This window comes from Kogia breviceps, chromosome 5 (genome assembly GCF_026419965.1).
Source record: "Kogia breviceps isolate mKogBre1 chromosome 5, mKogBre1 haplotype 1, whole genome shotgun sequence".
In the NCBI taxonomy this organism is placed as follows: domain Eukaryota; kingdom Metazoa; phylum Chordata; class Mammalia; order Artiodactyla; family Physeteridae; genus Kogia; species Kogia breviceps.
Genome location: NC_081314.1, coordinates 146336495 through 146352964, shown reverse-complemented (window position 1 = coordinate 146352964; position 16470 = coordinate 146336495). Strand labels below are relative to the sequence as shown.

The following is a 16470-nucleotide window of genomic DNA, read 5'->3' as shown; positions in this document are numbered from 1 at the left end:
TTTATTCTTGTGCTCATCTAGGTAAATTTTGTTTTTCAAGGAATTTGTCCATTTCATCTAAGTTTGTTGGTATGAATATTAATTAATATTAATATTATTCTGAATATTACCTATTTTTCCTTTTAATATCTGTAGGACTGTAGTAATAGCCCATCTTTCATTTCTGACATTGGTAGTTTGTTTTCTTTAATTTTTGTTTCTTTATCAGTCTAGTTAGAGGTTCATCATTTTGCTAATCTTTTCAAAGATCTAGGATTGGTAATCTTTTATCTTGTTTATTTTTTTCTATTTTACTTCTGTTAGATGTTTTGATAGTTTCCCACAGGTACTGAGGGCTTTGTGCCTGTTTTAAACTTTTTTTCTTCTCTGTTCTTCAAATAGGATGATTTCCCTTGCTCTATCTTTAAGTTAACTGACCCTCACATATTGGAGTTCTCAGTTTTAGAATTGTTATTTGTCTATTTTATTACCATTTTCTTTCCTTTTCTTTCCTTCATTCCTTTCTTTCTTTCTGCTATGATTTTCTATCTTTTCATACATTGTGAGCACATTTTTCTTTACTTCCTCAAGCATAGTTATGGTTGCTGTTTTAAAATCTTTATCCTATTGTTGCAACATCTGGGTCATCTCAGTTTGTTTTTTCTCTTAAGAATGCATGACACTTTCCTGTTTCTTTGCCTTTTCGTAATTTTGGATTAAATACAGGATAATATATTGTTATGTTGTGGAGACTCTAGATTCTCTTACATTCCTCTCAAGAGTATTATATTTGTTTGTTTTAACAAACCATCTACTTGGTTGGATTCAAACTTCAAGCTCTGCCTCTTGAGTGGCACTCAAACCTCAGTTCTTTTATTTTAGCTGGAGTCTGTCCTGCATACACATGGTTCAGAGGTCAGACCAAAATTTGGGAAGAGTTTTTACACAGAATTTGGGGTTCTCCCTGTGGCTCTCTCCTTTTTGGAATTTCCCCCTCACTTCCCAGCTGCTGGGCTTGTCTTGTTCTCTGTATGCTAGTTACTTAGGCTAGAAAGACTGTAGATTTTCTGTGGGGGTTTTAGCCACCACCAGACAATATCAACCATGGCCTGCCCTCAGGCAAAAATCCATAAAGATGGCAAATTCACTCCATTCCCTTTCCCTTCCTCCAAATGTCAATGCCCCTCTAGGATCTTACGGGGCATTTTTGTTCTGTTTTCGCTTCATTTTTCACTCCCCATTGCCTACAGGTCATTGTTTTTGTATATTTCCCAGAATTTTCATTATTATATTCAGGAGGGTTGGGTCTGGTGTGAGGTGGCTGGTCATCTATATTTTCTTTTTAAATTTTAAGGCTTACTTTCACTTTGGGGCCTTTAATTTATCTGGGAATGTGTTAATGAGTTGTAAGTTGTGAATCTAAATTTACCTTTTTCTCAATATGGATAATTAAGAGATGCTTAGTGTTGTGACGCAGGGATCAAAATTTATCCTTTTCTAATATCAATAACTGATTGTCCTGATACCATGTACTTAGTTGTCCTTTCTTTCCCTACTGATATGAAGTATTTTTCTGTTATTATCCAAGTTACCTTATGTAAATGGATCTATTTCTAGGCTTTCTGTTCTGTTCCAGTTGTCTGTGACTCTATCATTGCACCAATACTTCTTTGCTTTAAACACAATTTTTGAATAATCTGATTAGACAGATACCTTCTGGTCCTTCTCTTCCTCTTTTTACTACTTGTTTTTTAAAAGTTTCACTGGATATCTTTGACCCTTTACCTTTCCATATAAATACTAGGACCAATTTGTGGAGTTTCATAAAAATCTCCCTTTGGGATTTTGATTAAAAAAATGTATTGAATATGTAGTTAAATTTTGAAAAAATGGCTACCTTTAAAATCTAGTCTCTTCAACAAGTGGTGTTGGGAAGGATGGACAGCTACATATAAATCAATGGAATTAGAACACTTCCTCACACCATATACAAAAATACACTCAAAATGGTTCAAAGACAAATATAAGATATGGCACCATACAACTCCTAGAAGAGAACATGGGCAAAACAGTCTCAAACGTAAATTGCAGCAATATTTTCTTGGGTCAGTCTCTCAAGGCAAAAGAAATAAAAGCAAAAATAAACAAATGAGACCTAATCAAACTTAAAAGCTTTTGCACAGCAAAAGAGATCATCAACAACCAAAAAGACAACCTTCGAATGGGAGAAAATATTTGTGAATGATGTGACAGACAAGGGGTTAATATCCAAAATATACAAACAGCTCATACAACTCAATATCAAAAAGCCAAACAGCCCAATCAAAAAATGGGCAGAGGACCTAAAGAGACATTTCTCCAAAGCAGACATACACATGTCCAACAGGCACATGAAACGATGCTCAACATCACTAATTATTAGAGAAATGCAATCAAAACCACAGTGAAGTACCACCTCACACCTGTCAGAACAGCTATCATCAAAAAGTCTACAAATAACAAATGCTGGAGAGGGTGTGGAGAAAAGGGAACCCTCCTACACTGCTAGAGGGAATGTAAATTGGAACAGCCACTATGGAAAGCAGTATGGAGCTTCCTTAAAAAAATAAAAAGAGAGCTACCATACGACCCTGCAATCCCACTCCTGGGCAGATATCCAGAAAAGATGAAAACTCCAATTTGAAAAGATACATGCACCCCAGTGTTCATAGCAGCACTATTCACAGTAGCCAAGACATGGAAACAACCCAAGTGCCCATCAACGGATGAATGGGTAAAGAAGATGTGGTACATACATATACAATGGAATATTACTCAGCCATAAAAAAGAGTGACATATTGCCATTTGCAGCAACATGGACGGACCCAGAAATTGTCATACTAAGTGAAGTGAGTCTGACAGAGAAAGACAAATATTATATGCCATCACTTATACGTGAAATCTAAAAAGTAATACAAATGAATCTAAATACAAAACAGAAACAGACTCACAGACATAGAAAACAACCTTCCGATTACCTAAGGGGAAAGGGGGTGTGTGAGGGATAAATTAGGAGTATGGGATTAGCAGATACAAGCTACTATATACAAAATAAACAACAAGGCCCTACTGTACAGCACAGGGAACTATCTTGTAATAACCTATAATGGAAAGTAATCCAAATCTAAATCTATTTCTATCTATGTTTACATATATATATATTGAAACCAACACAGCTGAAACTAACACAATATAGTAAATCAACTATACTTCAATTTTTAAAAAGTACAAAAAAATGTGGTCTTCTTATCCACGAATAGACACCTCCCTACTTATTCAGTTCTTTCAGTTGCTTCAGTAAAGTCCACAATTTGTTTGCTTATTTACCCTTCTGCTGTGCTATGAAGTCCCTCATGAGAAGGAAATGTTCATTTATCTGAGTTTATTCTCTCTCACTAGAGTCTGTCACAGTGACCTGCGCATTAGAAGATCTCAAGAAACAAACTTAGAACTTCTGTCTTTGGGTTTTATATTCAATCAAGAATCCTGTGAATAAATACAGTTATCATCTCTCTTCTTGCTCCCCTACCCCTAGTGTCATAGGATGTTAAGAGTGGAGGGTCAGCTGGGACATCCAGAAACAACAGATGTCATGTTTCAAAGTGAGACACAGACCATGACATCTAAAAAGTAATTTGGACTGTTAGATGAGTCTTAAATTTTGTACTTGTGTTGAAGCTATAAAAGCTTCATGAGCAGAGAATTTTGGAGAAGATGACATGTGAGAACATTCAGAGAGAGCTGTTTAGGTGCTGCGAGTCCTTCCTACTCCCATCTTGCCCCAACGGGGAAGGAGGGTGGGTGTGCCTGCCCTTAATCTCAAGTCTGGAGGACAAGGCATAGGGGGACCCCCGAGAGAGCTCCGTCCATGCTCGCCATAGTTGGGGGTGAGAGAAGGCTCGTTTCTGACTCTTGAGAACTCTGATATCAGGCAAGGAACAAGATGAGCTGTTAGGCTCGTCCTGCATCCCAGAATTTGTTGGGGTGGAGGATGAATAAGTGTTTCTACTTATGAACCAGAGACCGGCCATGGGGCCTAGGGGAGCTCCGTGCATCCCCTCTAGGGCTTGTACAAGAAGTGTGAACTCTTCTCTTTTTTTAGATAATCTAACTACCAATTTAAAAAAAAATTTTTTTTTTAATTAAAAAAAATTTGTTTTTGGCCATGCTGCGCAGCAGGTGGGATCTTAGTTCCCCAACCAGGGATCAGACCCAGGCCCTGGTATATATCTGAATATATATAGGTACCTGAATATATATACAGATACCCAGTCATCAATCTATAATACACTTATCATACCTACCACTAATTCCTTTATAGCATCAAAGGAAATCAAATTCAGAATTTTGAATTTAATTATAACATGGAGCTTAAAGCTTCAGTTCCTGACAACTAAGTTTTGTGACTTTAGGGATCATGGGATCACCTGAGTTTTCATCCCCAAAGGAAAAGAATCGGTCCCCACTGAATGGGAAATGAAGACAAAGACACTTAGTGATGCAATCCCACGGGGCCCTGCGTGGTTACTCGGCTCGCTGACTACTGATTGCAGCCTGCGTGTCCTTCCCAAACTCCTGTGCTGAAATCCTAATGCTCCATGTGATGGCCTCTGGGAGGTGATGAGGTCATGAGGGTGGAGCCCTCACGAATGGGATCAGTGGCCTTATAAGGGAGGCTCCGGAGATCCCCAGCCCCTCCCGCCGTGTGAAGTGCAGGTGTCTCTGAGCAAGAAGGCCCATCTATGAACCAGGACAATGGCCCTCACAGAAGGCCTTGGTGCCCTGATCCTGGGCTTCCACCCTCCAGAGCTGTGAGAAATAAGTGTTGTTTATAAGCCGCTCAGTCTGTGGTGCTGTTACAGCAGCCTGAGCGCCCGAACACAGGGCTGGATCGTCACCCTCACACCCACAGGCAGACTGCCCGCCAGTGCACAGGCATGCACGCCACAGCGTGACGGACCGTGACGCACTCACGTGTGCGCCCCTGGGCCTTGTGCCCCTGTCCAGAGCTTTAGAGAGCGCCTGGCCGGTGCCCCGTCAAAGCCACAGGCTGTTCAAATCAGACTCAGAAGTGAGGAGCTGGTTGAGTGCCCTCTTGGCGGGTGGCCTGGGTCCCCACACCTGCTGTCCTGGCGTAATTGCTAATAGCACCCCGTACTCTCCGAGCATGTCCCAGTTTGGAAGACCTACGACACGGTCACCTCCCTTTGGGGCTCCCCTGGGGTGGGCTGCTCCCTGCCCTGGCCCTGGAGGCCCTGACTGGGAAGTGAGACCCCTGCACTTCCCTGCTGGTCCGTGTGGCCCAGCCTCCCCAAGACAAGGAAATTGGGATAAAGGACCCATGGGGATTATTTGGGTGACGTGTGGAGCACGGGAAGGGGTCCAACAAGCACGTGGTGACTGATCATAGGGACCGACAATCGAGGACAAAGGCAGGGGCCCGAGCCGGGCTGGAGTCACCGTCTGCACGCAGGAGGCCCAGGGCCCCAGGCGGGGGCGGGGGGCGGGCACTGGGCAGAGTTCATGCAGGTCTCCAGGGGAGGGTCAGGGCGGGGAAGGAGAGGGGCTCTTTTCAAAACGACTGTCGAGATCTTTAGCTGTGTCCTCCCCGCCCCTCACACAAGAAAGTACAAGTTAAAATAGACCTTCAGAGCCGCGTGTCCCCTGGGGCGGCCATAACAAAGTAGCACAAACTGGGTGGTTTAAACCACAGAAATCCCTTCTCCCACGGTCTGGAGGCCGGACGCGTCGGTGGGCTGGGCTCCCTCTGAGGACTCCCCCCCATCTCCGGGCTCCTTGGGTCTGCCCGCGTCCCTTGGATCTTAGCTGCGTCTCCCGGTCTCGGTCCCCGTAGTCAAGGGCGTCTCCCTTCCTGTCCACGTTCACATCGTCTCCTTTCTGTGTGTCTGTCTCTGCACCTCCTCCCCTCTGATAAGGACACCAGTCAGATCGGACCAGGGACCCACCCTACTCCAGCCTGACCTCATCTTAACTGAAACCCTTAACATCTGCAACAACTCTGTTCCAGATAAAACCACGCTCTGAGTTTCCAGGAAGGACCCGGCACACCTGCGAGTCAGTCAGTGACAGTGGCTTAATTCACTCACGGGGGAGAAGAGCGCGGTGGCTTTTATCCAGCTTGGCTGGCGGGGGGCGCGGGGCTCCCCGGGATCTCCTGCTGCTGCTGGGCTTTCGTCCTGCCCCGCCTGTACCGGGGGCTCTCAGGGACCACCTCTGTCTTCCATGGCTGTCCCCCCGGGACACAGCGCAGGGCCAGGGGCTGGCGTTCGTCAGGCTCAAGTGGGGGCGCACCCAGGTGCCGCCTCGGCGGCTGACCGGCCTCAGCTTCCCGCTGGAGCCCGTGCGGCTGCAGAGAAAGGCCGTCTGGGTCCAAACGGCAGGGCTGTCTACGAGGGACCTGGTGCCCCCCGGCCGGGCACGTCTGCTCCCGGCTCTCAGCTCTGTTTATTTCTGACTTATCTCTGTTCCTTTGGGTGCCCTGGTCTTCGGCTGACTTGTTCTTGGGAACCTTTCCTCGGTGTCACAGCACCTGGGGCTGACGCAATAGCTCCAAACCCAAAGGAGCCCTGGACGTAGAGGTCACTGTGGCAGCATCACCGGATATGTACCTCGAGCGGGACGCTGCTTTCCCTGAAACCCCCAGGGGCTGTCACATGCCCCTGTATGCGGTATGCTGGGTGCTGGCCCAGGACTGGGGGCAGGCAAGAGATCCGGGGTCCATAAGGGGCGTACTCGGGCCCATAACCTCCGTCCCGACTCAGGACCCGCCCTCCCCAGCCCCTCCCCCACAGCGGGTGCGTGATACACGTGCACGATTCTAAGCCCCCTGCTTGTCCTCAGGGTAAACCAGGAGCCTCCCTGAATCGGTCCATGGTCGCGTCCCCAAAGCATCCACACTCAGGTCCGGCTCCTCAGGAAGGGTCCGGCTGGAGGGAACTCTGTACAGAACACAGAGGGCAGGGCCACACCCAAGGCAGCTGCAGAGCGGAGCGACAGCTGGTCAGCAGGAAGCTCCCTGGGGAGGTCTATGGCCCCAGGGCTACCCTAGGTGTGTCGATCAGTGTGACTTTGTACCTTCTATCTCTGTGTGGCTCTCTGCCGGCTTGAGTAACCAAGAGGGACAATATTAGAAAGCTGACAGGTGACATGGAGTGTACAGCCCTGACTGTGTTTTCTGTGAGGTGGTGAGTTCACAGTGACTGCCCGGAACGCTCTTCTGACCTTCACCCATCTGTGAACTCCTACTCATCCCTCAAGACCCAGTGCAGATTTCACCCCGGATGAGAAGCCTGCTGGGTAGCATTCTGCCAGGTCTCGTGGCGTCACACCCCAGTTCACACTTCAAGGCTGGTTCGCCCTCACAGGGCTGTGGGCTCCGAGGGCAGGACTCTGGGCCCGACATTACAGGCCAAGTACCAGGCCTGTGATCACGCTCGGTCCGTGCTTGTTGCATACGTGCCGGGGGCCATGCATCCCGCAGGTGGGAGGTTGCAGCCCCGGCACTTGGGGCCAGACGGCGTGCTTCTTGGCCCTCGCCTTCCCTGGGCACCAGCATACAAAGCCCAGGGAGGGAGGGGTGCAGGGCAGGCTCCCAGGTGGCTCTTCACCCTGGTCTCCGGGAGCACTGGGCAAGCCATCTGTCAAGGCTGGGCCAAGACAGGTGACCCTGGGGCCTGCCGCTCTGGCACTGGTGTTACTTCATTCCCGGAACTTGAACCCCCCCCCGGGGGAACGCGGACGGCTGCGGGCCTGTGCGCTCTGGAGGGCAGGATGGGCTCCCTGCCCCCATCTTCTGCCCCTGGTGGACAGCCCAGGGTCCCCAGAGCAGAACACAGAGGAGACACACGGCTGAACTTCCCCCAGCAACATGTGCTCAGTCCTCGAGGCTCCGAGGCCGGCCTCACCCGCTTCCTTCTAAGAAGCCTGTGCTCTGTGCCCCCCGCCCCCCTTCGCACAGCCGCCGCTTCTATCAAGACCTGGAGTCTGCAAGGCTGGACCCTCTGCCGCCGTAGCTGCTGCACCGCAGCTGGCAGGTGATCAAGTGTGGCCCCAGCACCTGGTTCGGGCTCACCAGCTCAGGCAAACCTGCAGATGAGGCTCCGTGGGACAGGCAAGGAAGCTGGGGCGCCGGCGGGAAGTGAAGCGTCCAAGGTCACGCAGCCCCGGACTTGGGACCGGGTCTCGCGGCTTCATCATTGTAACGATGAGCCCCGTCTCCCTGTGAGGGCGTCTTTCGGGACGGGGGTCTGCCCCCTTGTTATTCCTTCCTCAGCCCCAAGCCCCAGGCTCCTGCAGCGGCGGCTCCATCCACACTCACCCGGTGAAACGGAAGCAGAGCGTCAGGCGGGGTGGCTCGCGCTGGCTGCCGGGGTCTCCCAGTCACCTGCCCGGGCAGGCGGGGCCCAGGGGTCCACGCCGGTCCGGCCTTCCAGGGGATTCCAAAGGCAGCCAGGCGGGCTCCCTGCCAGGGCAGCCTTCAAATAACTGTCCCTTCTAAGCCCGTTTCTGGGGGTCTGTGCCTTCCTGAAACCTGGTCCAACCCCGGCCTGGCCCGGCCTGGGGTACTGTGGGGGGTGGGAGGGCGGGGGCTGTGGCAGCAGCCTGGCCAGAAAAGGCTCCCGGGAATTTCCCCTACGATGACACAGCCATCACGCCATCTGTTAGCTGGGGCGATTCTCCCTCTGGGAACAGAGCAAGTGGTGTGAAAACAATGCAGAACCTGCTCTGCCTCCAAGCCTTGGAGCGGGGAGCAAAGCAGAGGCGGGTGTCGCCACCGCGTGTGGATTCCCCCGGAGCTCACTGGGTAGCAGGGCTGGGCCAGGGGAGTCGCGAGGCGGGACAGAGTCCGGTTCCCAGTGCACACGCAGCCTGGCCCCATCGGTCGCTCAGGGGAGGACAGCTCTGAGGAGGAACCCCTACGTGGCTTGGGGACCCCCTCCAACACTGTAACCCCGCCTGGGGATTAAAATGCGGCCAGCAAGTGGGTCCGCCCTGGGATGGTGTACAACACCGACCCCACGGTTCCTGGGTCAGAGCCGAACAGAGAGAAGAATCGCCCAGCCAGGAAGGAAGCCTGAAGAACACACGGGACCTGGACCCCAGGTGCTTCCTCTCTCCCCGGTCAGCCGGCTGCAGGGCGGGGCGGGCACCCTGAATGCAGAGTGGAAACTGCAGGGTCCCAAGAGGCAGGTCGAATCCCAGCTCCCCCGGGGTCCCCCAGGTAACCGTTGACAGCCATCCTGTAACGGAGAAGAGCAAACCTGACTCCATGTGGGACCTGCCCCCTCAGCTCTAACCTTTGTGACCTGTGCTGAATCACTGTTGCCTCTTCACCTGGGAACCGGAATGTCACCTATAGCCTGAAATATACTTAACAGCCCTTTCTCAAGGCTCTGCCTCCCAGGCTTGACCTTTAAAGGTAAAACCCTTTTCATTCACATACGGATAAAAAGTTGCACAATAGAGAATAACCCTTGTCTTGTTCCAAGACAAACTTGTTCCAAGTTTACCGGAACACGGTGACTAGACCTGCGTGGAAGGCTCTGCAAGAACAAAGGTCTGGGTCTGGCGGCACTAAGAAGTTTCAGGCAACCAGCCACGCCCCCTCCCCTTTTAGAATAAAAGAAGCCCGAATTCTAACTCGGGTAAGATGCTTCTTTGGGAAATGAGTCCACCATCTTCTCGGACTCCCAGCTTTCCCAATCAAGCTGCTGTTCCTGCCCCAAACTGTCTCTCCATCTATTGGCCTGTTGTGTGGCCAGCAGTATGAGCTTGGATTCAGTAACAACATTTTGAGCCTTGGTTTGTTCCTCCAGAAAATGGGTAAAATTGTACCCGTCTCATTTAGATATGCTGTTATAAAATAGTTTCCAAGATATAGCCTTCGCTTAAAAAAAAAAAAAAAAAAAAAAGCCAGCTGGGCAAGGTGTAAATTCGCGTTTGTGTTAAAAATGTGCTTAAATGTACAGAGAACATTCTGGAAAACACCTAAGAACGTGTTAAACATGGACAGCGCCACACAAAAGGGGGAGAGTCTTCTGTACTGTCTGATTTTAAAAACCTACTGCAGGGACCTCCCTGGCGGTCCAGTGGTTAGGACTTTGCCTTCCATTACAGGGGCTGTGGGTTCGATCCCTGGTCAGGGAGCTAAGATCCCACATGCCTCCTGGCCAAAACACCAAAACATAAAACAGAGGCAATATGGTAACAAATTCAATAAAGACTTAAAAAAAAACAAATGGTCCACGGCAAGAAAATATTTAAAAAAAAAACAAAACCAGCTGCAGGTATTATATTTTTATGAAAATGTATCGAATAAGTTTATTTAACACATTTGTTAACGTGTAGCTGATGATAAAAACAATTTTTTTTTTTTGCTGAAGAAAAGCAAAAAAGAAAGGAAAGGAACTTCTACCTTTCAAGAGTTGTGAGATCTGCACGCACCACATTCCACACTTGCGCTGTCACCTGTCTTTTCAAGTACCCGAGGCTGGTCTGCGATTAGGCGGCCTGGGAGCTCTTGTCGCTGAGCAGAAGCCCTGGTGGCCTGCTGCTGGGCGGGTTGCAGGACTGATGCCCACGCCTGTTGACCCTGCCCTCCAGCCCCAGGCTGAGCCTTTATCCTTTTCTCCCAGCCAGGCTAACACAGGAATCTACACGGCCCTGCTCCCTGACGGAGAGGTATTCACAGGCAACTGGAATCTGCTACCACCGCTGGCTTGCTACCAAAAAGATGGGGTCGGAAGCAGTCTCTCCCGTTTGGGATGGACGACGCTCTGGGGGCTGTGCCATCTTGTGCAGGGGAGAAGCAGGTGGGGCTGGACCTAGAGGGAAGGGCTCTCCAGGCAAACAGAATCCGGAGTGCCTGTGTAAACACAGGGGTATAAATGAGTCTTCTCGGCCGACGTGGCATGTCCTCTGAGCCGACGGGTCCCCAGAGCCCGCCCCGAACCATGGAGGCCAGAACGTTCTGGCTGCTGGTGATGGTCCTGGCCTTGGTGTCCTCCAGCTCGACTGGGCAGTACGTGGGCCTGTGTGAGTACCGCTCTGACCTCCTCCCACCCAGCAGGAAGGAGGAGGGGCCGGGTGGCGGGGTGGGAGCACATGACAAGGGGACAGGACCTGGAAGAGCCAGGCTGGGGGCTTGCTGCGGCTTGAGGAGAGTGACCAGGCCCCTTAATAATTTAATAGTTGCCACTTACCAGACACACACATTTTCTCTCAACAGCTCTACATATTGGGTCTCGCTGTGCCCATTTTACAGACAAGGAAACTGAGGCTCAGAAAGTTTATAACTGACCCTCTCGGGCAGTGTGCAAATCAGGATTGGAACCCAGGTGCACCTGGCTGGCAGCCACTTTCCCACTGTCTTCCTTGCTGGAGATTTCCGAATTACAGTACAGGTCTCTGTGCATTATTCTGGCACATTCGCAAAACAAAAGGAAAAGACAAATGAAAGCGATCACTTCCAGAACATTTTCAATACCTACAAACACAGTCTTCATTCAGCCATTGCACTGCAGTTCCAGTGGAATGTGGCTGCTCCATTAACCAGGGGGTGAAGAAATTAGGGTGTGGCAGGTATATCTACTGAGAGGTCTCAAACCTGTCACCCGTCGGAGTCACCTGGAAGATTTTAAAACTCTTAAAGCCCAGGATACGCCAACTGTATCAGAGAGTCTCTGGGTGGGAGGAGGTATCGATGGTCTTTCAAGATCCCCGGCTGATCCCAAAGTGAGCAGAGTGTGGGAACCGGTGGAGTAAGGGAATTATGAATCGGCGGCCAGAGAAGAGGGTTTGAGAGTTCTCGTGATTTCTGGTTTCCAAAGGAAAAATCCAGTTTAAGAAATGAGGCAAAGTGGACTTTTGCTGAACTTCAGACATAAAGACTTACTTGGAAAATGAGTATTAGAGGCCCAAGGACCTACAGGGAAAGCTTGACAGGGAGGTAGGGAGATGCAAAAAAGCAGCAGAAAGTAGCACACATTGTGATTTTCTCTTTTGAATGCCTGCCCTCTATTATACTCCTCTTTTGTTTTAAGGGGGAGATTTTGTTGATAAGACTGTGAAGGGGAACATTGTTTCCGGGTTCAGGAGCCCTGGATTCCCTTGGGTACCTGCCAGCTGGAAGGAATCTGGGCCCTATTGACTTCCTGAGAAGGTGCTAGGAGCACCCAAGGGAGAGACACCCGGCAGCCAGCCAGATCTCCTACAGAACGTTCCTCCTTAACCGTTTACGGGGAGCGCGTCCTCCACAAGCAGACCAGCACAGGTTATGGGAGGGGGGAGATCACAGCCTTTGAGCTCAGGAGCTGGGGGGAGGGTGCAGAGCTGCAGAGTGCAGCCGGAAGACCAACCCCAAGGCCAGCCAGCGAGGGCTCTGACTGGGCTTTGTTTGGGACACAGCGCCGAGCCAGTGCGCGGTCCCGGCCGAGGACAGGGTGGACTGCGGCTACCCCGAGGTCACCCCAGAGCAGTGCGACAGCCGGGGCTGCTGCTTCGACTCCAGCATCCACGGGGTGCCCTGGTGCTTCAAGCCCCTGCAGGAAGCAGGTGAGTCTGCCCCACGTGCACGGGGCACCTTTCCGGGCCCCCAGGAAGCCACACCCACCTGGGCCCCGGGCGGGACCCCCCCGCGCCACGGCTGTCAGTTGGCCGAGGAGGTCTTCGCAAGCTCTAATCGTTTCACAAAGGTGTTCAAAGCCGAGGCCCTCTGGAGAGGGAACTAGTTTAAAAAGTACTTTGGAGAGAAATGGACAATACGTAGGTTTGGAGAGCTGGGCGGATTTCGAGGTCATTTTCAGCACACGACCCCAGCAGAGTCTCTGTCCTTTGCGACTGGCGACATGCTCTCGGCTGGGCTGGAGTCCTGGCACCTCTCCCCGCCCCGCCATCCCCCACCCTGCCCCCAGCACGAGGTGACCACCCCTCCAACGCTGGAGCGGTGGGCTGCAGGACAGCCCCTGGGCACCGCGTGTCGGGAGCAGGCTGTGCACAGGGCATTGGCTGCCTTGGCTCCACGCCCCACCCATCACACGTGGGGCGTGGAGGTGGCCGCGAGCCATCTGGCAGCCCCGGTGCCGGATCTCCGTCTAAGATGAACGTAGCTACCTAAGGCCCCTTCCTGGAAAGGGCCCCCGGGGGGCCACTCTTGCCCTTCGTCCCCGGGTGACGACAAAGGAGGCCGCGTCTCCGCCTGATCGCGGCTCCCTAATCAGCGCGAGGCCCCTGCCCACTGTCCAGGGCCTCCTCCCCTTCCCAGCAAAGCCGGGCAGAGGTCCAGACGAGGCTCTGGGCCCAGGAGGGAGAGTCACCCCTGAGCTGGCCGTCTCCGCTCTGCTGGCTCCTCGGCCTGGGACGACACGTCTTTGAACTCTGCCAGTGGCCCTGCCTGGGCCCGTCTCCGGTGCCATCTGCCCCGACAACCTGGGTCCCCGTGGGGCGTGTGGCTATCCTCCCACGAGGGCCGGGGGGAACTCAACCCTTCCCCAGGGACTTGGTGTGGAAAGCAGCCAACGGCGCCGACCTTGGAGCCCGTCGGGACCTGGAGAAGCGGGGCAGCGGGTGGGCAGGCACCGGACGGCTCAGGGTAACGCATGTCTGTGCTTTGTTCCCAGAATGCACCTTCTGAAGCCATGCTGCTGCCCGACAGCTTGGGAGGGGGACTCTGCCTGGTGCTATAGCACCTCTCCTTCTCTATCAATCACCCGCTCCCGGCCAGCGCTGCCCCTGATGTGTGAGGCCTGATGCTATAGCACCTCTCCTTCTCTATCACCCGCTCCCGGCCAGCGCTGCCCCTGATGTGTGAGGCCTGATGTCTTAGAGAATAAAGCTCCCCGTATTCAGCATGAGGACACGTCTTCACTCCCGAGACTTTCCGCCGCTGTGTTTTCTTTCTGCTGAGTCACTCTCTCCCTTCTCAGCATTTCACAGACGGGAACGGTGGAGGGTGTCTTAGCATCTCCCAGCAGAGGGTCTCCCCCAGGCCTGGGGAGGAGGGAAGGGCCCCAAAGTAGCTCCCTAGCGGTGACGGTGCAGCAAACCTCACATCTAGTGCTGACCTGACGGGGAGGGCAAGCCACCTTCTAAGTGTCACTTGAGAAACCCCGTTCCAAATATAAGTTCCAAAAAAAAAAAAAGATTATTAATATCTTTCTTGGCGAAGAGAAAGCCAATAAAACCATCTTACCAATTGGCACTTTTTGGTATTTCTTTGTAAGTCAAGTTTACCGTCTGTGACAGCTTGGGTGGCCTTCTTTTGCTTTACTCCTCTGAAAATGGATGCAGCTCTGTGGATAGATGAACACATGTCACCACGAACACCCGTGAAGTCTTAGTAACCCCGAGTTGGAGAGTTGTTCCCCGAGCCATGAAGACCACAGACAGGTGGGCACCCCCCAGGCCACTTTTAAAAAAATTATGTTAAAATATCATTCCTGAGTTACGGGCACCCCCTCGGATCCCAGGCCTCGCCCGAGCCACTCGGTGTGGGAGGCCCACAGACCGCCGTCGGGCCGGCCACCGTGACCACATTGGGGCCGGACACAAGCAAGCCTACGTCCCCGTCCGACCTGGCCCACACCTCAGCGGCCATCAGCGCCCTGCGCTGGGTGACCCGAGGGACGGTCGCTTCCCGCGATCCCCGCGGCAGCCCGGCTGCGAGCCACCCACCTCCCAGATGAGGTTTATTAAGAGACGCCACCACCCAGCTACCTTGCCTGCTGACAGCATATGCGCAAAAGGCTGAGCAAAGCTGACCCCGTGTCCGCCGATCAAGGGAAAACTTCATGTTTGCAGAGAATCCTGAATTTTTTCTCCTTCTCTTTTCTCTTGTGGTTAAGTCTCACCCAAGGCACGGCCCAGTCTCCTGCATTTTCCGCCTCCAGCGATGTCCTCTGGGCCCGGTTGGTGGGGAGAGAGAGAGGCGGGCGACTCAGGGAAGCGCCCTGTCTCCCCCTGAAACTACCGAAGGAGCGGCTCACCCTCCTTTAGTGCGCACTGCCGCGGCCCTGCAGGGTTTTACGCATTTGACTTCCTTTCATTCCCACAGCAGCCCTGCAAAGTGCGGGTGATTCTCTCCACTTTTGCAAGTGAACAAGCAGAGGCACAGAGAGGTTAGGTCAGGACCCCAGGCTCACACGCAGTGCATGGAGCTCTGGTTCCAGCGTCCGAAGACACTCTCCCACCCCAGCAGCTCTGAGCTCTCACAGTACGGAGGGCTCCTTCTCCGTCCCCAGCCTGGACGCCGGACGGGGCTGCCTCCGGGTGGGGGGGAGGAGAAGATGCGCGGGTTGGCTGGGCGGCTCCAGTGCCCTCGGGTCAGTGAGGACCCCGGTCGGCTGTGTGTCCTGCCAAAGAGAGCTGGAAGCAGCCCCGCTGAACCCGCAGGTTCCAGAAGGGTCTGGGAGGGTGTCCCATCGGGACCCCACCTCCGTGTGCGCCAGCCCGGGGGCGGGGTCTTGCGGAGGTCCACGGCACCCTGCCCAGCATGGAAGCCCGGACCCCAGCAAGCCCCAGCTCGCTCAGCAGGCAACGGGATGGAATTTGCCCCAAAGTGTGCCTGGGTGGGGATTTTAAGTTCAGCAGTCGAGAAAACTCGAGTCACTGGCGTGCGCACATCGCAAATGAATTTTGGGGTGAGGCTGAAACACGTGTGTACCACATTTCGTGTGTCTGCCCTAACGGTGTGGCCGCCTCTCGTTTCACCCTTTGGGCGGACGGACACACAAAGGGTCTGCGTGAAGCCCAGAGTCTCACGGTGACATCTGGGGGGTGGAAGGAACTTGGAGAGACGCGGTTGCTGGAGAGCTCTGTGTTGGGGCCGGGTGGTTTCTGCCTTTATCCTTCCCCCGGGTGTGGACGTCTCACGGTGCAGCCAGCCGGAAGCCCTGGCGGACACCCAGAGGAATCTGTCGAGATAATCAAAGCTAATGAGATGGTCAGGCACTTGGCATGCGTCAGACACCCATCAGGTGCTTGAGATCTGCTAACTCCTTGACAGCCCACGCGGGGAGGGGTACCACCATCCCCATTTTCCTTTTCGGAAGAGGAAACTCTCCTGGGATCCCTCCAGTAACTTGGTCAGGGGGCGGCGCCCAGAGGCAGCCTGCGAGGACAGGCCAGCAGCCGGAGGCGGGGAGGGTTCAGAGCCCTTCTAGAAGGTGGTGGCTGAGTCCTAGCCCCTCCCACTGGGCATTCCCGTCTCATTCAGTTTGTAAGTCACAATAGATTTGGGATAAGGAAATTCAATAGTTAGTATGTTTCCAACCTCGTGTGAAGGTCCGTAATAACAGGCTAGGTTTATAAAGGAAACACTGAAATGCCTGTAAACTAGAATCATTATTCTAATTACTGGCTTGCCGGGAGCCAGCAGCTGATCCCACTGAGTTCTCTTCTGTCCTTGCGTTCGCTGTGACTCGATGGGGGTCTCC

The 16470-nt window shown here is 52.6% G+C and overlaps 1 protein-coding gene across 2 annotated transcripts; it reads left to right on the top strand.

Moving 5' to 3' along the window:
- Positions 1–10926: 10926 nt before the first annotated feature.
- On the top strand, positions 10927–14236 carry LOC131756941 (trefoil factor 3). Of its 2 annotated transcripts, XR_010840944.1 has the most exons (4): positions 10927–11074; positions 12446–12592; positions 13657–13780; positions 13849–14236. XR_010840944.1 is itself a non-coding variant. In XM_059064012.2 (3 exons), the coding sequence occupies exons 1-3, from the start codon at positions 10927–10929 to the stop codon at positions 13668–13670; spliced, it is 309 nt and encodes a 102-aa protein (XP_058919995.2). In that variant the 3' UTR covers positions 13671–14236. The 2 variants fall into 2 exon arrangements, 1 of the variants encoding a protein (XP_058919995.2); XM_059064012.2 differs by having other exon boundaries at positions 13657–14236.
- The last annotated feature ends 2234 nt before the right edge of the window (positions 14237–16470 follow it).

Excerpts from the sequence above, each read along its gene's own strand:
- LOC131756941 (XM_059064012.2), top strand. The coding sequence starts at position 10,927 with ATGAGTCTTCTCGGCCGACGTGGCATGTCCTCTGAGCCGACGGGTCCC. Across the intron at positions 11,075-12,445 it reads TGGGCAGTACGTGGGCCTGT|CGCCGAGCCAGTGCGCGGTC; the intron begins GTGAGTACCGCT and ends TTTGGGACACAG.